Source organism: Oryzias latipes, chromosome 5 (genome assembly GCF_053564925.1).
Source record: "Oryzias latipes strain Hd-rR chromosome 5, Olatipes_Hd-rR_3.1".
NCBI lineage: Eukaryota > Metazoa > Chordata > Actinopteri > Beloniformes > Adrianichthyidae > Oryzias > Oryzias latipes.
The window spans coordinates 31,780,275-31,799,245 of NC_136241.1; the positions used below are offsets into that span (position 1 = coordinate 31,780,275).

Here is an 18,971-nt window from a genome sequence, read left to right on the forward strand (position 1 = left end):
GTTTAAAACATTATCCTGGGCATGGTTCTTCTCACCAGCCTTGGGTTCCCGTCATCGTCGCTTATGAGTTCCTAAAGTTCCTTCTGCTGAATGCTTATAAGAGCATGCCTGAACCATTTCTCAATCAGGCTGAATAACTTCATTTACTCATTTCATTACTCAATTCAGGTAGGAGATCTACAACTACGTTAGCGACTGAACCAATGTACCTGTTCAGGTCCCACATGCGCACAATGTTTCCAGCAGCAGCGTAAAGCAGAGACCCAGACGGGTTGAGAACTATCTGGTTGATCTGACATTCGCCCTGAGAAAAGTTTATGGTGCGGGTGGTTGTGCCAGCGCACGCGTCCCCTGAAATCACCTGACCTGAAGATCTATGGGTGCAAAGACAGATGAGAGAAGAAACAATTAATGGTACTTTGTTGGTTCATTCCAATGTTCACTTCAGTGTTTTTCTTGAATAAAAACTTACACGAGCGTGCGGACACATTTGGCAGAGTCGCGCACGTCCCAAACCTTGATGTAAGAGGTGGAGACGGAGAAAACCAGACCAGAGGAAGGGCAGTATTTGACCGAAACCACATTGTTTGGGTGTCCTTTGAGAGTAGCGATCTCCTGACCCGTTACCAGGTTCCACATCTTACAAGTACGATCTGGAGGAGAAAGTTCAAATAAAATGTTTACATTTAGAAATGTGAAAAGCAAAGTGAGACCCTTTAGAACCCAACATTGGGACTTAATCAGAGGAAAAGATGGAGGCTTTTCTTTCAAATATTCCTGTTAAAACTGCAGACTTCATTTCATGCATCAGTCTGTACTAAAACTGTGCTCGAAAAGGGTGGGGGGAAAAAGCATGAAGTATTTAATATAATTGCATTTTGCTAGAATTGTGATATTCAAATCGTAAATGATGTTGAACTCCCAAACTAAATGTAAAAGAGGCTTCTTTATGGGGTCATAAATCTTTTAAAGGAATTTTGTAGATGTAACACAATGTCCACACATGTAATGACGTTTTGTATATGCAAACAGCTCTGTGCATTTATTAAAAAAGTGTGTGGACACCATTTAAGAACTGCAAAAAGCCTTTCGAAAGGAATAAATTGCATGCTGGCGACAGATATAGATGAAGCCCCAGAGCTGCTGATCACCAGAAAAAACAGCATGTGGGTTATGCTTCCTCGAAAAGTGCCGAGGTTTAGTGCTCGCCAGAAGGCTGGAAGAGTCTGGCCACATAAATTCAAGCTGAATGACTAGTGCGGCTGATCGTTTTTTCTTAATTTGTATCCAGTTGGAACTTGTCGTTTCGTTTGGATGGTGTTTACAAATGTTAAATATGGTGTTACTCGTGTGTGACAAATGTTGGTATTCCTTCCCAAATGCACATCCCATCCAAACTGTCAAATTAGAGAGATTTGACGTCCGACTTTGTGATGTAAAAGATTTCGCTTAAAATATGAAAATAGGGCGAGTTGAGGTTTCTGTCAGAGGTGAGCGTACCTTTTGATCCAGTAAACAGGAGCTCATCTGTAGCATCCACACACAGAACCGGCTTTGAGTGGCCCTCGGCTACAGACACACACTGCAGGGGGGCTGTTCGACCCCCTTTCACACCCCCAATGGGATTGATCACACCCCTATATTTCAGGAACACAAATACAGTGTCAAAGTCTGAGTGTAAAACCGCATATCTAGAAAGTATGCAAAATACCACACAAAGTATTCACTATCATGCACACAAAAACATGTTTCTTCTATCAAACAGAAACATACTAATGTGTGTTTGTGTGGACCAAACCTCTTTACAGCATCCACAGCACCAATTAAACTCCATTCAGTGATGATTTATCATTGATGGTACCTTTGCTTTTTTTAAATGACCTAACATTAAACAGACTTTTGCTTCAATATTCGTAACACAAGCACATGCACCTTCCCTCTCCAACTCTCCTCTCTACTTTGTTGCACAGCAGTCCAATTAAGGCAACACAGAAAGAGCCGCTTTCAGATTTTACTCATCTTCCTCTTTTCTTTGTGTCTCACACACACAAACAGCTTCTCAATGGTATGTGCACTCAATCTTTGGAGCTGGACCTCTTCTACCACCACCCCCACCCCACACACACACACACACACACAACCCTCCAATCTTTGTCCCTGACAGGCCAGAGTCCCAAAGTGCCTGCAGAGCAGTCAGCAGAGTGAGTCAGAGAGCAGAAAGGGTGAGAACAAGAGGAACAGTTGTGGAAAAAATTGGTCCCTGGTGGGTTTCACGGGTAGCCGTTCGTGTGCATGTGAGCATGCACGTTTTTAAAAGAGTGTGGGGGGGGGTGGGACAAGAGATGCAGAGATGTGAAGAGAGTGGAGAAAACTGTGACAAACACAGGGAACAGATTTGTTTCTGCACAGAGCGAACAGAGTATTAACGGTGTCAACAAGGTGGTTTTCTTCTGTGCAGCCTGAATTTAAAGTTACAAAAAGGACACACACACTTCACAAGTCAAATACCAAGCCCCAAGTTAAGTTGTCCTCTTACCACTTTCTCTAAGAAACCAACAAAAGAATAGAATCTTGTTCACCAGACAGATGAAAAAGGATGCATATGTGAATTTCAGGTTGTACAACGTAGCACCAACACAGAAAAAAACTGAGTAAAACAAGTGAATATTAATAGTCGGAAAGAGGAGCCCCCTCTAGACAATAAACACCAGCACATAATGGGCAGGATGTCATCATCCTCACATGCAGCATCATGTACAGTCTCCAGCAGCTCATCAGGAAGCTCCTACACAGCTAACAAGAGATGTAACAAGTTGATATGATTGTCAGATAAGCAGCTTTGCAGGACTGCAAAACCAGACTGTGATGGCAGATGTAAAGAGGGCCCCTCATATTCAGCCCACTGCATTATTTTTAGACCAAATCTATTTTAATTAGACAAAAGACTAAAAAAGAAACACGTTTATAACTAATCCTATCAAGAACTACCACATCCATTTATTTCTTCTGTAGGGGACATTTGCTTTGAATTGTGTCCTTTGGCTCATTAAAAGTTGTACTTTTAGACCTTGTGTGCTTAAGGACATCCTTTCCTTTCCAATGATATCTGGGGTGTTTGGGTGGGATAGTGGGAAGTCTGGTTTTTATTGGGCTGGTTCTCAGGAGGTCATAACAGTTTTTGTAAAATTCAAACTACATTATCAGCTAATGTTAGTGCTTATGTGAAATATATTAGAAAACAAATTTATAGCTGCTAGCAGTGTTGTGTGGCACTACCCGCCCCTGCCCTAGTGGCGCCCTATTTACTCGCCCTCACTGGCTGAGAGGCTGCTACACACCCTATACTCTCCCCCTCTGCTTCTGCCACTCTGGTCAGAGCCAGATTTCTCTTGGTTTTATGTTCATAGCAACCCTTTTAGATTTAGGTCACCTGGGGGTGTCAAACATGTCCATGTAATTTTTGGAAGAATCGGTGAAAGAAAGTGGTTGGATTTCCTTAACAACGGAGGTTTTTGTTAACCACGCCCACATTCCTAATCTGTTCATATCTTATCTCTTTTGTTTTGTTGAGCTTCAGTCAACAATTCATTTATTACATTTTCACAATATTTTGGTTTAAAAAAATAGAAACATATCGTAATGCTTCCTCCCGTAACACTTCTTCCCGGTTCTTTGAAGAGTGTGGTGCTCAAAAGGGCAGAACTTGTTCCAGTTCTATCAGTGACTGCAGAGGGTATCATAGTCAGGCGGGTTTTGCACTATGCAAGAGCTGCTAATGGATGTAGCAGGGGTCGTGCCAGAGCAGCACTAATGAAAGCATGAGGGGAGGCCAGAATGTGCTCTTTGCAGTACACACAGGAAAAGAAGATATCTAGGTAAGAGGTTTATTTATTTATAGATGTTGGTTTAAAAAGAAAAATGAAGTTACAACTGAAAAGGAGAAAATCCTTGTTTGGAGCTTTTCAACCATCCAGGTGATGTTATCCCAGGATTATGTTGTATCAGTTGCTCTAAGGAATAGAAGCGCAAAATGTTCTAAAGCAAACTTTCAGAAACTTGGAATTTTTGAGAGTTTTTGGATAAACACAAACTTTTTTATTATTTTGAAACCAAGCTAATATTAAAGACAAGACCTGAGAGCGACTTAATCCCCACTCAACTGTTTATCATATCAAAATAACATTGGTAGAAAAAAAATACATTATTGTGACTCTTGCTTTGGTCCGGGTGAATTCTCGATTCTGATTGGCTGCTAGGTGTGGATTAAAAAGTAACAATGACATGATAATGCACACCTAAAAAAGAAGTTCCTGTAAATAGCTTAAATGTTCTGTATCACTGCACTGGCTTCTTTAAAACAAACTTTTGCTTCATCATCTTGACAAAAACAAGCAGTAAGAGGTGAACTTTCTATCTGAACTGATGGTTTTTTTTTAACCCATCGTGATGATCAACATATATATCGCTTTTCTTTGCCGCTGCAATCAAGGTTTGTGCCGGCTCAGCCGCACCACCTAACAAATAGTCCGCTTTTTGTGAAAAAAGGGATCTGAAACGAGAATAAATTATTAAATTCGGATCAAATATTTATTTCTTTTGTAAGAGACCATGGTATAAATGGGATAATGGCCTTCGAAGTGTGCATTATCAAAAATGAACGCACTTTGCAGAAGCAACCGTCCTCTTCAGGCTTCCACAGCGTGCGTTAATTTCTGATAATGCACACTTCATGGGCCATTATCCCTCACACAGGAGACTCAGTTTAGATATTAGGTTTATGAGAAAATTATTTTAAAATATACTCAATTCAGTACAAAGCAGTTTCAGAAATGAGCAGATATTTAGAACCTAAGACCAAGAAGTGGGGAATGATGGATAAAAATACAGTCATGATTTTTTGCATTTGAAATTAAATCTTAAGTAAGTGTTTCTCCGCGTGTAATTGCCACTGATTGGCAGGAGCGCTCCTTAGTTTAGTCTTCAGTTTCTGTGGACTAACTTCCCTTTAGGTCTGACGTGTTCAGAGATGATCTTAAAACTTTTGACCCAATTTCCTTTTACCGTTACCTCAGTCATCCATTTCTTCTGTGGTTTTCCTTCTGTAACGCTTTGAAGTGGAATTTTTCTGTTTGTGTGTATAAAATCCCAGTAAATACCGTCTTATACCAGTTTGAACTTAAACTGGTTGTCATTTGCTGCAAAGACAACAGGTTGATTGTATTTCTGCATTAAGACCCAAAAAAGGGGGAGATAATCTAATTTGTGAGTGGATTTACGAATTTAAAAAACATGAAAGATCACTTTCAAAAAAGGTTTTAGAAAATACGCTAATATGTAGATTTTGACTTTAGACATTTGACCGATAAATTCCCACAAGAAGCAAATGTTAAACAAATTGTTATTACTATAAAAGTAAAAAAAGGATTTAGAGCTTAAGTGTGTCAGAGCAAAAACACACATTCTCTAAATTAATGTTTTGAAAAATCATAGAAGCCAGAAAAGTCGTATAATTATTTTATTAAACTATGCTTCATAGACACTGGACGATAATTATCGTTTATTTTAAAATGTATTTTTAGTTTTATTTATCATCTCTCAGCTGTTTATAATATAGTTTTCTATTCTATGCACGTCATTGTTTTTCCCAGTATTAAAACTAATTAAACAACAAGACATCTTTACCTGACAAAGGTCTTTACCTGACAAAAGCTTACTGTTTACTTCAGATACACATTACAAGACACTTGCCATCAAGTTGAAAGTATATCAAGTGATCCCTTTTGCAACTGTAACTGAGACATTTTATTGTCATATTAAAGAGCAATTAAAAACGCTGTCCAAACGAGGCGCTGGAGTACGTTTGAGAAGGCCAGAGCACAATCACTCAAAACAATACAAGAAAATGTGAGCATTGTGTGTGCAGCTGAAAAGCCTTGTCGTGATGTCATTTTGTATATGTTCAGTCTGGAAAATCCAAAAAATATATATGATTGATTGCAGGTTTTTTATGAGAACATAAGGTCTCACAGACATCATAAAAGGTCATAGTTAACACATGCAGCACAGTGATTCACTCATGGAGGCCTGAAGAAGGAGGAGGTCTAACACAGGACACATGACACCAAATGAGTTTGCAGGCAAAACAGGAGAACAGGCACAATTCCTCTACCTGAGCACCTCGGAGAGCGAGGAGTCGCTGTCATCCGACCTGGAGGCAGAAGAGGAGCAAGGAGAAGTAGGGATGGGAAGGAAAGAGGAAAGGGTTAACCACACTAAGAAAAGACAGAAGGGTTACCAGCAAGGGGGTTAAAGAGGAAGGGGTGGCTAGTAGGTGGGGTTTAGATGTGAGGCAAAGAACAAACTGGCAGAAAATCTCAGTCAGAAAAACAAAAGCTTGTCCAGAATGAATCCAGTAGATCTGCCTCTAGTTTCCCTTTATTTATAGATCTGTCAGCAAAAACATGCAGAGGAGTGACAGAAGCGCAATTAAAACTGAGTAAATGCTCAACGGTTTAAGCAATTAAAGTCTAATTTTAAAAAATTGACACCAAGGTAAAGAGCACAACAGCTTAGATGAGTTTGACAAAAAAAAGCTCCAAAAATCCACTAGATTTTATTCTTTATCTGTACAAAAACTATCTAACTACTGGGTTATAAAGGGATATAATATTCCTCTAGTCATAACAGTCATGAAGATGAAGGTTGACTTTTGACCTTTACAAATGAGTTTCCTTAGTCAGAAATCTAGGATAAAAATAAGAACCTCTAAATGTCATCAACTAGAGATGAGAGTGGTGTCAAGGAAACAAACACATTTAAAAAAAAAAAGGAAACGACACACCCAGTCTTAAGGCCGTGTCACACAGCCACTACGCACATTTTCCACGTATGAAATGTAGGTCTTTTGTGATACATGCGTGATAATTCATAAGTGTTTCTTGCCTTCGTCATTCGTCGATGTGCGCAGACGGCCATCGAGGGTTTCGGCCGATAGGTGAATTCGCTAAAGGGCTGTTCAAAATTCTGGATCGATTGAGAATTGCCTAGTTTGTAAACAATTATTCCATAAATCTTATGCAAATTGTGCATAATTTTTGTAAGATGCAAATTTATATATTTATGTAGCCCAATATCACAACACAGTTGTCTCAATGGGCTTCACACCGGTTCTTGTACAAAAACATAAAATCAGTAATAAAATCCAATAGCTGATTGCTAAACTAAACTAAACTGGGCATCTTTGGATTTTATGTTGATTTACGTGTTTATTCGTACTTCTTCTGTGGTTTTAACATGGTTCTTTCCTGATCCATCTGTGAAAATTTCACGTAAACACCATAACTTTTTTCACTCTTTCCACGTCTATTCAAATGTGACCAATTTTCATCTGTGCAATATGCGCAAAATGTACATAGTGGGTGTGTGACATCACCTTAAGAGTTCCAAGAGGGAAAACCGGTAATCAAAGATACTGGAATAGTCGTAGACAATTTAGTTGCTCTGACCTTTGTGGTCGAATATAAAGTCAGTTAGCTCTTTGATATTTTCTCCAAGTAGAAACATTCAAGGAATTAGTATGAAAAAAGTATCGGGGAGGGCGGATATAGTTAGCAAAGGGGGGAATTCAGTTGACTATGGGATAGAGGGAAGAGGCCATGCCACACCCACAACAGCTGAAGTGAAAATGCAAGCACATGTGTGACACCCAACTGAAAATCATAGGAAATGAATGTTTATGATCGCTGGTCTGTCACCTCCACGGTACGAACCTTTCTCTCAGAGCATGAAATTATAAAATCAAATGTTCGTGAAAATACTGTGGTGTCACAAGTGAGAGTAGTTCCTTCACTTTTTTGTATTTACCATCAGCCACAGTCTATACTATAAAGTTATCAAACTCTTCCTTAGAAATTCATTATTTCTGTAAAAAGTCATTTAAAACAAAGATGGATCCTTAAACGAACGCTCTTCATCCAAGAAGCAATAGAGAAACGTGATTTGCATTTGTCCTTCATTTTCACTCTGCTGCTAACATTTTAATCACATGCTTGACTCCTAATTAAACCATTTAAGTGTAAAAACTTCAATATCAAAGAAAAAGCTGAGTCAAGCAAAGTCGCAATCAAAAAACAACAATTTTAAGTGAATATTTGGTTTGATAAAAACTAGTTAAAACTCTGTTATTCTGTTTTGAGTTTCCACCGGAATCATTTATTATAACATCAATTTAATAACAATAACAACGAAAATGAAAAAATATCACAAAAACACAATTTAAGAGATAAACATGAAAATGTGCATTTTTCAAAGACTAAAACGAAATTGTGTCACAGGTGCTTTTAGATAAAAACAAAAAGAGCAAAAAGTTGACAAAGTCACAGCTTTTCATCCTCCAGCATCAGGCAAGACAAAAAAAAACATTTTTTTAAGCCAACTTTACAAAAATCCCTGAAACACCCCCACCCCCCCCTCCTGTTAATCCAACATGGCTCCCAACAACAACAGCTGCAGTTGGAGATGACAAGTGCCATCTCATTTACCTACTCCTGATCCAGATAATGAGGAGCCACAGGCTCCAGTGAACACAAGCCATGCAGTTATTAGCACAGATAGCATGCATTCGCACAATCTCAACAGCCTAGCCCATCTGCAGAAACATGCGTGCCACCAATTAAGGGGGTCTATAAAGTTGAGAAATGCTCTGGCTTTGTGACCAACACAGGACGAGGAACTGATGAGCAGCACCATTGGCTGAAATTTACTGTCTCTTTTGTCCGAGTAGAGCGTTGATTCCAGATTTGCATCTCCTCAAACTCCACGTAATTACTCAGAGTGATGGAGTGCAACACGACACAAAGAACACATCTCTATTATTATTACATATCATCATGTAAATGAATATATAACTATGTGGCATAACAAGTAACAACATACAGAGCGCATGCACAGCTTTTTAAATGAAATTACATAAATTGCACCAGAAAATGTCCTCCTTTCTATGCAAAATAGATATTATCACTGACTTACGAGCACATTTTTTTCAAGCAGCACATTAGACAAGATCTTTTTATCCTTTGATCTGGCATTTTCATCACCGCTCATCTTCTAAATAACTGCAGATTTATTTCATCTCTTTATACGTTTCTCACTATAGGATATTTTCCTCCTGAGGATACACACTGATCCCAGAGGAACAGTACAGGAGCTTCAGCAGGACCTTTTTTAGTCAGAAGGCCTGACCCTCAAGGCAGCTAATAATGATTTTAAACTTCTCAAGGGACGAAAAGTGAATCAATAAGATAAAAAGTGGGGTCAGAAATGACACTAGACTGTACTTACTTGTCCAGAGCCGAGCCTTGAGCTTGGTTGCTGGTGAGTCTTGAGAAGACATTGCGGTCATTCCTGCTCCTTAGAGGAGGTGAAGATGGAGGAGTGTAGCCGTCAGTAGGCCTGAGAAGAAAATGTTAAATGTATTAGACCGGGGTTAAATGACAAAAGGGAGTCAAACAATGTGCTGCATTTGAGCCTCACGTGTACCTGTATGCGCGATCATAAGACTTCCTTCTAGTTATAGGAGAAGTTTCATAACCCCGCGACTGCCTGGGACTAATGCACAAACAGACAAGAGCAAAAAAAAAAGAAGCATAAAATGTGGAAAAAAAAGAACTAAAAGATGGAAACTGTTGGATGAGCAGCAAGGGTTTATGAGGTCTTTCAAGCAACCTGTTTGAAATGTCTTACGCAACCACGTATGTTGATCTAAAGTCCTTAAGGAGTAATTAAAATGACTTGCTTTCATTCATTTTAGACTACAAATAAGATTTATTAGTCACATATCTGCCTTCTTTCTTCTTATTTCATAGATGTAGTGTGTAAACAGTCTCCAGACTACTTTTAGATCAAAGACTCCCTTTGTGGTGACGATGGATTCTTTAAATCTCTGACTTACAAGGTATGTCCCCTGACAGGGAGACTGATGGTGCGGGACGCCCTGTCCCTGTGATAGTAGTCTCGCAGAGACAGGTTTAGCCCTGGGCTCCCTGGAATGAGACTCAGACCGTCCTCCTGGATGTCTGTCAGTGAAGCCAGAGACTTGGTGATGTGCTGCGCTTTGCTGCCTGTTAAAGGGTCCAGGATTGGACCCAGGTACTCTGCTGACACCGCCTTCATCTGGGCCGACAGACGCGGCTCCATCTGGGTAGAATATGGAAATCATTTGTGTTGGCTGAACCACAAAAGAGTGAGTGTGATGAGAAGAAAGACTAAATTACCTTAAAGAGAAAAATTGGGAAAAACAAAACGGAAAAGCCTTTGGCTTTTCTTCAGTTATTAAAAGATCCACCAAAGTCAAACAAATAATAACAGTGGATAAATACAAAAATATAAATTGTTTTTTCCACAAGCCTTCTCCACAACTTTAAAATGTGTGCCTGTACTGCCACCCTGAGGTGACCGACAGGAACTGTACACACAAAAGTTTGGACAAAAATTAACCAGCAAATATGCGATCGTGGGATCTGCGACTTTAAACACCAAAAGAGAAATGTTTGCCCGTTGCTTTTGCTATTATGCATTGTATAAATAAAGTTTTGCTTTTTTTGAATACATAAAATCCTAAAATTACTTTTTTCTCTGAACACGTTTTGTTTTGTTCTTTTGACAGCATCATATATGGGTCTATTTAAGAAAAAAATCATTTCACTGCAGAACATTTATTTGGATAAAAACGTGTCAGAAAAAGCCATTTACATCCTCTGCTATCCTTTTCTCTTCTTAGTGCTTGAACTACTATTTGTTAATTGTAGTGTATATCTCGTGTAAATGGTAAATGGTAAATGGCGTATACTTATATAGCGCTTTCTACCTTCTTACGAAGGCCCAAAGCGCTTTACAGTCACAGTCCCATTCACCCATGCAAACACACATTCACACACTGGTGGTGGCTCCGCTGCTGAACACTGGTGCCAACCTCCCACCAGAAGCAAGGTGGGGTTCAGTGTCTTCGACACATGGGCGTGCAAGGCGGGAATCGAACCTGCAATCTTATGATCATGGGTCGACCGCCCTACCGCTGCACCCTACCGCTGCACCACGGCCGTTGTGTATCTGTAGCACGTCCTGTCCGACTTCAGTTGTCGCAAATCTAGGTGCGTGAAATTTGTTCTCGGCATTGGACCCACCCCATTGGGGAGCAGTGTGCTGCAGACACAGCCGCACTGTGGTTTAACCCCCAATACAACCCCTTACTGCAGAGTGTCAAGCAAGGGGTCTTTGGTATGACTCGGCCTTGGATTTGAACTCATACACTTCCAGTCTCAGGGCGGACACTGCACCACAAGGCACTGAGCTGGTCTACAACTTTGTTTTGCAGCAGGAGATAAGAATATGTGAATCAAAAACCAAACAGAAGATCCTTTTCTTCAGTATTTGACATTTGGACTTCTGCAGGACCACTACAGCATACATCAATCCAGGATTTAGCACACATTTGACTGTTTTACTAAATACTCATCTTTTATTACATTGATTTTTCTTTTTGAAAGTCAGAGTGGAACTCTACAGCCTCCAAAAACCAAACAGTTAACTATTTTGTACATTTTTACCTTGGTTTTGAAATCATCTTGGCTGTTGGATTCCTTCATTTGAGACACGCTGGGAAAAAGAAAGATGGAGCATTGGAAGGATGCTTTTCTGTACTTGCAGGACGTCGAGTTTAGTTTTCGTCTCAGGCTCACCTGCTGTCAGAGGCTTGGCTGAACTCGGAGGGCTCCTCATCAGTGCTGGCATAACCATTTTCTGAAAGCATAAAAAAGGTCTGAGTCAGTCTGATGTAACCTACAGCTCAGGTGATCTGTTCTTCAAAAATGTATATTTGAACATGGTGTCAGTAATGTAATGTCTGTAGAAAAACAAACAAATCTGTTCCTGTTTTAACATTTTTCCGCTTTTGCTTCGTATCTAATTTTGGGTTTTTGAATAGAATTTTATTCTTTTTTTGGCTGTTTTAGAATCTCACATTTGTTGGTAGACCAAGATGGCTGCTTTTAATAGGCTTTGATCTGAAAAAGTACAACCTTTTATTTTCTAAAGTAAAGAAAACTTTACTAAAAAAAAAAGTGACAGTACAAACCTAGTGAAATCTGTGAGCCTGTCTTAAAAGGAATAACCCCCACAACCTCCAGACCTTTTAAGAAGATTTTTTTTTTTCATCATTCTTTGGATTCTCATATTAAATACAGTCCAGGCAGTAGTGAATGCAACTTGTTTTTTAATATAGCTGTAGATTTTTTGGTTTGTCCCCCATTTAACTCATGAAGCATAGCATCCCCATAATCTGAACTGTCCGGAGAGTTGCGTACATAAATAGAGAATAAGTTACCTTGCCGGGGATTTGCTAAAAATACAAAGGATAGATCCGTATGCAGTGAAAGTGTGCATTGTTTTAACATAGATTTGATACTGGCCTTGTATGCAGGTGATGTGTAAAAGACGCCTCAGGAAAATACGTTCACCTGAAAAGTGCACAAGTCCCTGCCCCAGCATTTGTACCTCTTCATCAAAATCCTCCTCATATCTGTGTTTTGTGCATTAAAAATTGCCACGTTCTATGATTAGAAACTAAATGTAACCGCAGTTAGTTTTTTATGAACATATTACCAATACATATGAGCTTTTTGAAGCTGGGAAGTGACTATTGAGGATATTAGAAGAAGCAAGTCTTAAAACTGAATAAAGCCTCTTCAACTTCCTCAGATCTCCCAGAATGTACAGTATTTAAAAACAAAAACTGCAATATTTTCCCCAAAAGGAGGCCCATCTGTTTTTAAAACAAATTACTTTTCTCTAACATCCTGCTCGAACAGATTTTTTTTATGAATTGTTTGAAAATTTAAAGACATATTAGAGATCACATTATATTGTCTGCAAATTGCATTTTTTATCTCTTAATTTTTACTTTATTAACCTAATTTCTGCAGAGGTGAAACCAAGGGTGGATATTAAGGGAGGTATTCCTGCTCTTTTTTTCAACATAACCCGCTCTGGCACGTTTAAAAAGTGCCGTGAGCGGGGCAATGATATCTAGAAAACATGTAGACATGTTCGCCCCTGAGGCTGGGTATTGCCCACCCTTTGTGTGTCACCCAAAAACATCTCTGTGTTTAATCATTTTAGTGTTTTCAGTGTTTAACTGAAATGTGTAAGCTAGTACTGGCTCTTTAAATCTTTAGTTTTCACTCATTGAATTCCAGCCAAGAAAAGATGAAGAGAAAAGCAGAATGCATATGTTGTATAAATCCAACATTTTTGTATAATTACGGTACTGTGAATTTCAGAGAGACATAAATATTAAGTTTAGCATTATGTTCATTTGATGCAAGCTACTAAAAATGAGCAGGTGAGGACACACCTTGTTGGACATTATGGATGAGAGCCTGGAGTTCAGGGATGTATTCAGCCTTTTCACGGAGAGCATCCAGGATCATATGATTGTGAGACGAGCCAATCACATCCGTCTGTCTCAGCTGACCCTCCAGCAGTCGGATTTGAGCCTCCTTCTGAGCTACCTGTAAACTCTGAAATAACAAAAGGCAGAAACTTTCAGAACATGATTACTCACAATCAAACTATTTATACCTATTTATATAGCGAAATGCATCAAGGGCAACATGTTGCAATACAAATATCCACCACTAGGTGGAGTTGCAACCTTCCGCACTGTAATGCTTTGCAGTTGGGTTTTTTTCTGAACGTTCTCCTGCAGCTCTAGTTATTTTTTGTTTTTAAGCTAAAACGTTTTTTTTTTTCTGAGATCTTCTGCACAAAAACTCACTTTGTCAATAGAAGCCTTTAAGAAGTGGTCCAGAAGGTGGCGTGCTTCAGCCAGGGAGCAGGAGCTGATTACCACGGAAGTATCCACTGAGTCCAGCTCATCCTGCAGGATAACAAAGTCAGGTGTCATCAGTAACCCATAACCCCCACTCAATGGCTTAACTTAAATAAAAAGGTGTGTTTCTGTGTTTGTGACAGCTTTAATACCTTGGTCTCCTCTATCTGTACAATCGTGGCCTGGCAGTCAGACAGGCTGTCGTTGATGTAGTCTATGTTGGCGTTCAGCACTTCCAGCTCCTCACTGACTTCCAGTAGGAGACGGTCCTCGGCCTCTGGGCCCTCCCCGTCTGCCATCAGCACTTCCCTCTTGTGTGAGAGTGCTTCCTGCTGGACGGTCAGCTCCTCTCGCTTCTGACTCAAACACAGAAACAATCACTGCTTCAGATGCAAAAGAGCAAAACAGATCTGCAAAAGTGGAGCTTAAGAGCACTTTCTACATTTGGATCTTTTCTTTAATGCTTTGATACTGTAGCTCCAACTCCTACATCCAACTTGTCTGCACAAGGAGCTTAGGAAGATAGCTTCAGAAGAAGTCAGTCAAATGTAATATCAGGAACTCCTATTAATAACTTTCATTTGATACTTCGAATCTCACAGCCTGCATTGCTTTTTTGCAAGCAAAAACATTAAAGATCATTTTAAAAAACTGTATTTTTCATGTACAATCACCACATAGGTCTTACTTTGATGAGGCGATCCATGTCAGCTTCAACATTAGAGATTGTCATTCTCTGCATGACAATGTCCATTATTCTGCGCTCCAGGGTTTGCCACTTCTGGCGAGCAGACTTGGAGAAACTGGGTCTGCCTGCAGCCGCAGTGCTGCCCAGTCCTGCTGGCTTATGCTGCAGCTTCTTTCTGCTACACAGAAGAGGTGACACACATGATTAGTGTGCACATGTGCAGTGAAAAGCAGTAAAGCAGTAAAAAAATAGTCGTTCCTACCCGATGACTCGTGTCCCGTCCACGCTCCCTTCACTCTCTGCCAGATATCCGTAGGCATTGTTCTTGTTGTTCCACTGCCGCACCAAACCGCTGACGGTCCTCGCGCTCTCGGGCTCCGAACTGCTTGCTGTGGTGCTGGCTGACAAATCGGCGCCAGAGTCTGTGACTGAGGGAGTCTGGTTCCAGCGAGCCACGCGTCCCGCCACGCGGTCTGACATGGGTTTGGCTAAGCGCCGCAGGGCGGTCACCTCCTGAGTTTTCCTCCGTAGCACCAGGTCCTGCTGCCGCTTCTGAGACTCCAGTGCTCGGATCTGGTACTAAAGGGGATGACGAGGAGAAACACGCATTCTTTTAGGTTTTATTCAACACATTTTTAGAAATCACCCAACGCAAAAACAACATTCTTCTTTTGTTTCATTTTCTAACATTTTATTTTAATTTCTGGAAATAACCTTTTGTTCTCCGATCAAAGTCCGATCCAAGTCCAGATGACAACCCCTAAACCTACTACAATGGAACCAACCTGGATGAATGAGAGTCTTCATATACATTTTTTTCTCCGAATTCTTTTTATTTTAAACGTAAACTGAAAGGGTATGTATCATGGGACATCGCCGATTGGATGATAATGTTTGTCTGTCATTTCAACCTAAAGTTATTTGATATGAAGCTATACACTTTATGCACCGAACAAAGCATAAAACTTTTATTAGCATGTGATCGCATCTGAAAAAACTCAAAATTCAAACGTCATCATCCCATCAGTGATGATTTCTTATTGTGTTTCATTTCATTAACTTTTCATTTTCATTTTTGGAAATTACTTTTGCTTTCCAAAACATTTTATTTTTATTTCATTCCATTTTTTAAAAATTTGTTTTAGTTTCTAAAATGTAATGTGCTTATTTATTATTTGTTTTGCTTTTTTAATTGTTGCAATCTTTCATTTCTTTATGTGTGTGTGTGTGTGTTGAGTGGTTTGTTGTTGTGATTTGCACTTAAGGACCACTGTACATTTTTGTGCATTTAGGTTATCATTTAACATGACTTTTCTTTTGCTTTTTATAAGTATTGAGGAGTTCTGATATGAGAGACTGACGCCCGAAGCACCACAGACTGACTACATTCCTGCTCTTTGTCTTTTTCCTGTGTTTTACTTAAATGCATCAGTATGTTTTATTGGGTTTTACCTTCCTTAACCATCTTGTACTATTCTAGATTATTTCTCTGGTTTTATCTTGTTTTCACATTGTGAAGCACCCTGTGATTCACTCTCTGGGAAAAGTGTTATATAAATAAAGATTTACTTACTTACTCCTCCCTGATCCCGCTTTTTTTTTTTTAAGAAAACCCCCAAAAACTAGAAGTGAATGTCAAAGTGCTATCATTCATGAGCCTCCAGTCTGCAAAATTTGAACTCATGAATCAGGTTTTCAGCGTGCCACTGGCAGACAGATGGAGGTCCGCTTGTGCCATTACATAACATAAGCACTCTGCTGACTCGCCGACGCAACGAGTTTTTAAACTCAGTCCTTCACTAAAGCTTTCAGCCACAACAGTCAGAACCTTGCATGAATGTCATATGCAAATACTTTTGCGATCTCTATCGTTCGTGTAACAGACTGTAATCCTCAGGTTTTACAGTCATGTAAATGACTGTTGACACAAAGTTTACCTCTTGCCGTCGCTGCTCCTTTTTGAGCTGTGCAATCTCCCGGTTTCTCTTGGCTTCCACCATCCTCCTCCTCTGTTGCTCCTCTTTCATCTGCTTCATCAGTGTCACCTGAAAACGGTAGAGTTGACCTGGTTAAACCCTAAGCCCTCAGATGGCTTCTCTTCCTCTTTTGCCGTCGTCTCACCTTGGCTTTCTTCATCTCGTTGACTTCACACTGAAGTTTCTTCAGCTCGCGTTCGTACCTCCCCTGGTTTTTCAGAAGACGTGCATGCTCCTTCTGTGCGGTTTGTAGCTTGAGCAGGTCACGGTTCATTTCCTTGAGGCGCTTCTCGTACTCCTGCTTGATCTTGTTGGCCTTTTCCTCTGTGTAGTTTTCCATGGACACTGCGCAGGCATGGAGTGATGGGTGAGAAGGTGCTGCCAGAACAGCATAAGCGACAAAGTCAAGTTCTACTCACTGAGGTTCTGCAGCACGCGGTCTCTCTCCATCTGCGTGTCTCGGATTTTGTTTTGTAGCAGGATGAGCTTCTCCTCGTACTGCAGCTTCAGCATCAGCAGCCGCCGCTGGCTGTTCTCCAGCTCATCTATCAGCTTCTGCTTGATCTCGATCTCGCAGGTCAGGTCTGCCAGGTCTGCCTGGAAGTTAGCTGCACATCAGAAAAGATCAGTTCCCACTGCTTCTGAATTCTGTTTCTATTTCTTAATTGAGGAATAAAGATCCACATGACAGATCACTAAAGAGGATTTCCTGACAGAAAAGTCTGGACCTTTACGGGACAAAGTAAAAGTGGCATAAATTCATCTTCAGGAAAGCACCTTTCTCATCTGAGTCAGAATCAGAGTCCACCAGACTCTCATCACTGTCGAAATCCTCCTCTTCATCCCGGCCCTCCTCTTCATCCTCATCTTCTTCACAACCACTCTCCTCCTGCAGAGGAGACATGACGTCCTACACACACAGACAAACAATCAAAAACCACTTTCTTTTTTTTAGTTTATTAAAACGTTTGAAACCTACTGACCTCTGTGTAATTATCATCGGAGTCGATCTCCCCGTTCTGTCCGTTCTCGCCGCTCTGCCGGCTCTCTCCGTTCTCCTGAGTGTGCAGCTTCACTCGTTTCTTCAGACCTTTCTCCAACTCTGGACTGCAGTTGGAGACAAACACTTTATGATTTTAGGGAACAACACTTACAGGCATATGTGTAACTTAATCGAGTAGGAATAAACTAAAAGGATTTCACGTTGAAAGTTGTAGAAAAAAGGTTCTGCTTTTGTCCGAGAAAAAGCCTAAAAAGGCCTCAAACATCCTCTTTTAATTGTCTTTTAATTGGTAAGTTATCTACTTAATTTTTCTTTTTCATCCTCCATTCCGGCTCTTTATACAAGTCCCATCTCTGATCTCCCTTCATCTCTAACTCCAACTTTGAAACTATACTTAGCCTGTCTGTACTCTTCTGCTGTGTGTCCCTAAAGTCAACGGACTGAGACCTATTTGTGTTAAAACCCGTTTCACATCTGAGCACTGGCAGCATCACAACTTTCCTGTGTCCCAGATAGTGCCGCAGCTCTTAGAGAAGACAGAATTGAGGGTTTGATCGAAAAAAGTTCTGTTTTGCTGGACAAGCGTTTTGTTCCATACTGACGTCTTCAAGAAGCGAAAAGTTGCCATTTTTCTCCTGCTGTCCTCACCTCATCCTTCTCTGTCTCCTCTCCTTTTTCTTCAGCCTCTCGATGTCCAGCTTTGCGCGGCGCAGCACGTCCGTCATCTCGGCCTCCATGGATATGGGAACAGGCGAGGAGCCGGGGGGGTGGCCGGGGGCAGGGCTTAGAGAGGAGTCTGGAAACAGGGATCTAGATGAGAGGCGGGCCATCTGCCGTCTTAACGTCTCATTCATGGACTCGCTCTCAAGAAGTTTGGTCCTACAAAAAAAAAAAGACGAGAATTCAGCAAATCAGCACTTTAAAAAAAAAAACTTATTTCATGAGTAAAACTCAAGGCTCCTACCGGAGTTCTTCAACTTCACGGATGTAGTTCTGAATCAGAGTCCCGATCTCCTCGTTGCCTTGACCTACAAGTCAAAGTGGTTGGAAAATGACTTTTTTGGACTGAAAAATAATGGTAGTAGGCATTTAAGTCATCTCTCACTTACCTGACTTGGTGAGCAAAGAGCTGACCTCATTGGCCAGGAGATGGGTCACCCGGCTGTTGAGGTGATCAATGGTCTCCTGCATGGCCTTCACTCTGAGGCGCAGCGTGTCATTGTCCCTCTGCAGCATGGTGTTCTCCTGGTACAGGTCACTGTAGCCCTCAGAGCCATCCTCGCACGCTACACGCTTCCCCTGTAAGGCAACCGGAACCAAACAGGACAAAATCATCCTCGGTCCCACCTGAGGAGCGGCAGCACTCTGCAAGACAATGACTCTGACTGTGGCTTTTTAAGCAGCCATTGTTGAATCGTT

General features: G+C 40.6%; 1 protein-coding gene across 13 annotated transcripts in view; it reads right to left on the reverse strand.

Moving 5' to 3' along the window:
• Nucleotides 1–18,971, reverse strand: part of kif21b (kinesin family member 21B) — a 61,585-nt gene that overhangs the window by 15,551 nt on the left and 27,063 nt on the right. For 4 of the 13 annotated variants that reach the window (XM_078948128.1, XM_011475544.4, XM_078948124.1 and 1 more), the window contains exons 9-29: nucleotides 18,662–18,851; nucleotides 18,517–18,580; nucleotides 18,201–18,431; nucleotides 17,533–17,656; nucleotides 17,327–17,459; nucleotides 16,969–17,157; nucleotides 16,695–16,894; nucleotides 16,511–16,618; nucleotides 14,836–15,152; nucleotides 14,574–14,751; nucleotides 14,038–14,241; nucleotides 13,832–13,933; nucleotides 13,409–13,574; nucleotides 11,736–11,796; nucleotides 11,604–11,652; nucleotides 9,950–10,194; nucleotides 9,538–9,606; nucleotides 9,340–9,450; nucleotides 1,501–1,637; nucleotides 473–653; nucleotides 210–374 (exon numbers count right to left, since the gene is read on the reverse strand). In XM_078948128.1, coding sequence (XP_078804254.1) covers nucleotides 210–374; nucleotides 473–653; nucleotides 1,501–1,637; nucleotides 9,340–9,450; nucleotides 9,538–9,606; nucleotides 9,950–10,194; nucleotides 11,604–11,652; nucleotides 11,736–11,796; nucleotides 13,409–13,574; nucleotides 13,832–13,933; nucleotides 14,038–14,241; nucleotides 14,574–14,751; nucleotides 14,836–15,152; nucleotides 16,511–16,618; nucleotides 16,695–16,894; nucleotides 16,969–17,157; nucleotides 17,327–17,459; nucleotides 17,533–17,656; nucleotides 18,201–18,431; nucleotides 18,517–18,580; nucleotides 18,662–18,851 — 3,224 coding nt within the window. Of the gene's footprint in view, nucleotides 1–209; nucleotides 375–472; nucleotides 654–1,500; nucleotides 1,638–6,169; nucleotides 6,209–9,339; nucleotides 9,451–9,537; nucleotides 9,607–9,949; nucleotides 10,195–11,603; nucleotides 11,653–11,735; nucleotides 11,797–13,408; nucleotides 13,575–13,831; nucleotides 13,934–14,037; nucleotides 14,242–14,573; nucleotides 14,752–14,835; nucleotides 15,153–16,510; nucleotides 16,619–16,694; nucleotides 16,895–16,968; nucleotides 17,158–17,326; nucleotides 17,460–17,532; nucleotides 17,657–18,200; nucleotides 18,432–18,516; nucleotides 18,581–18,661; nucleotides 18,852–18,971 lie in introns of all 13 variants that reach the window. The other 9 variants (XM_078948127.1, XM_078948123.1, XM_020703543.3 and 6 more) reach the window with 3 other exon arrangements.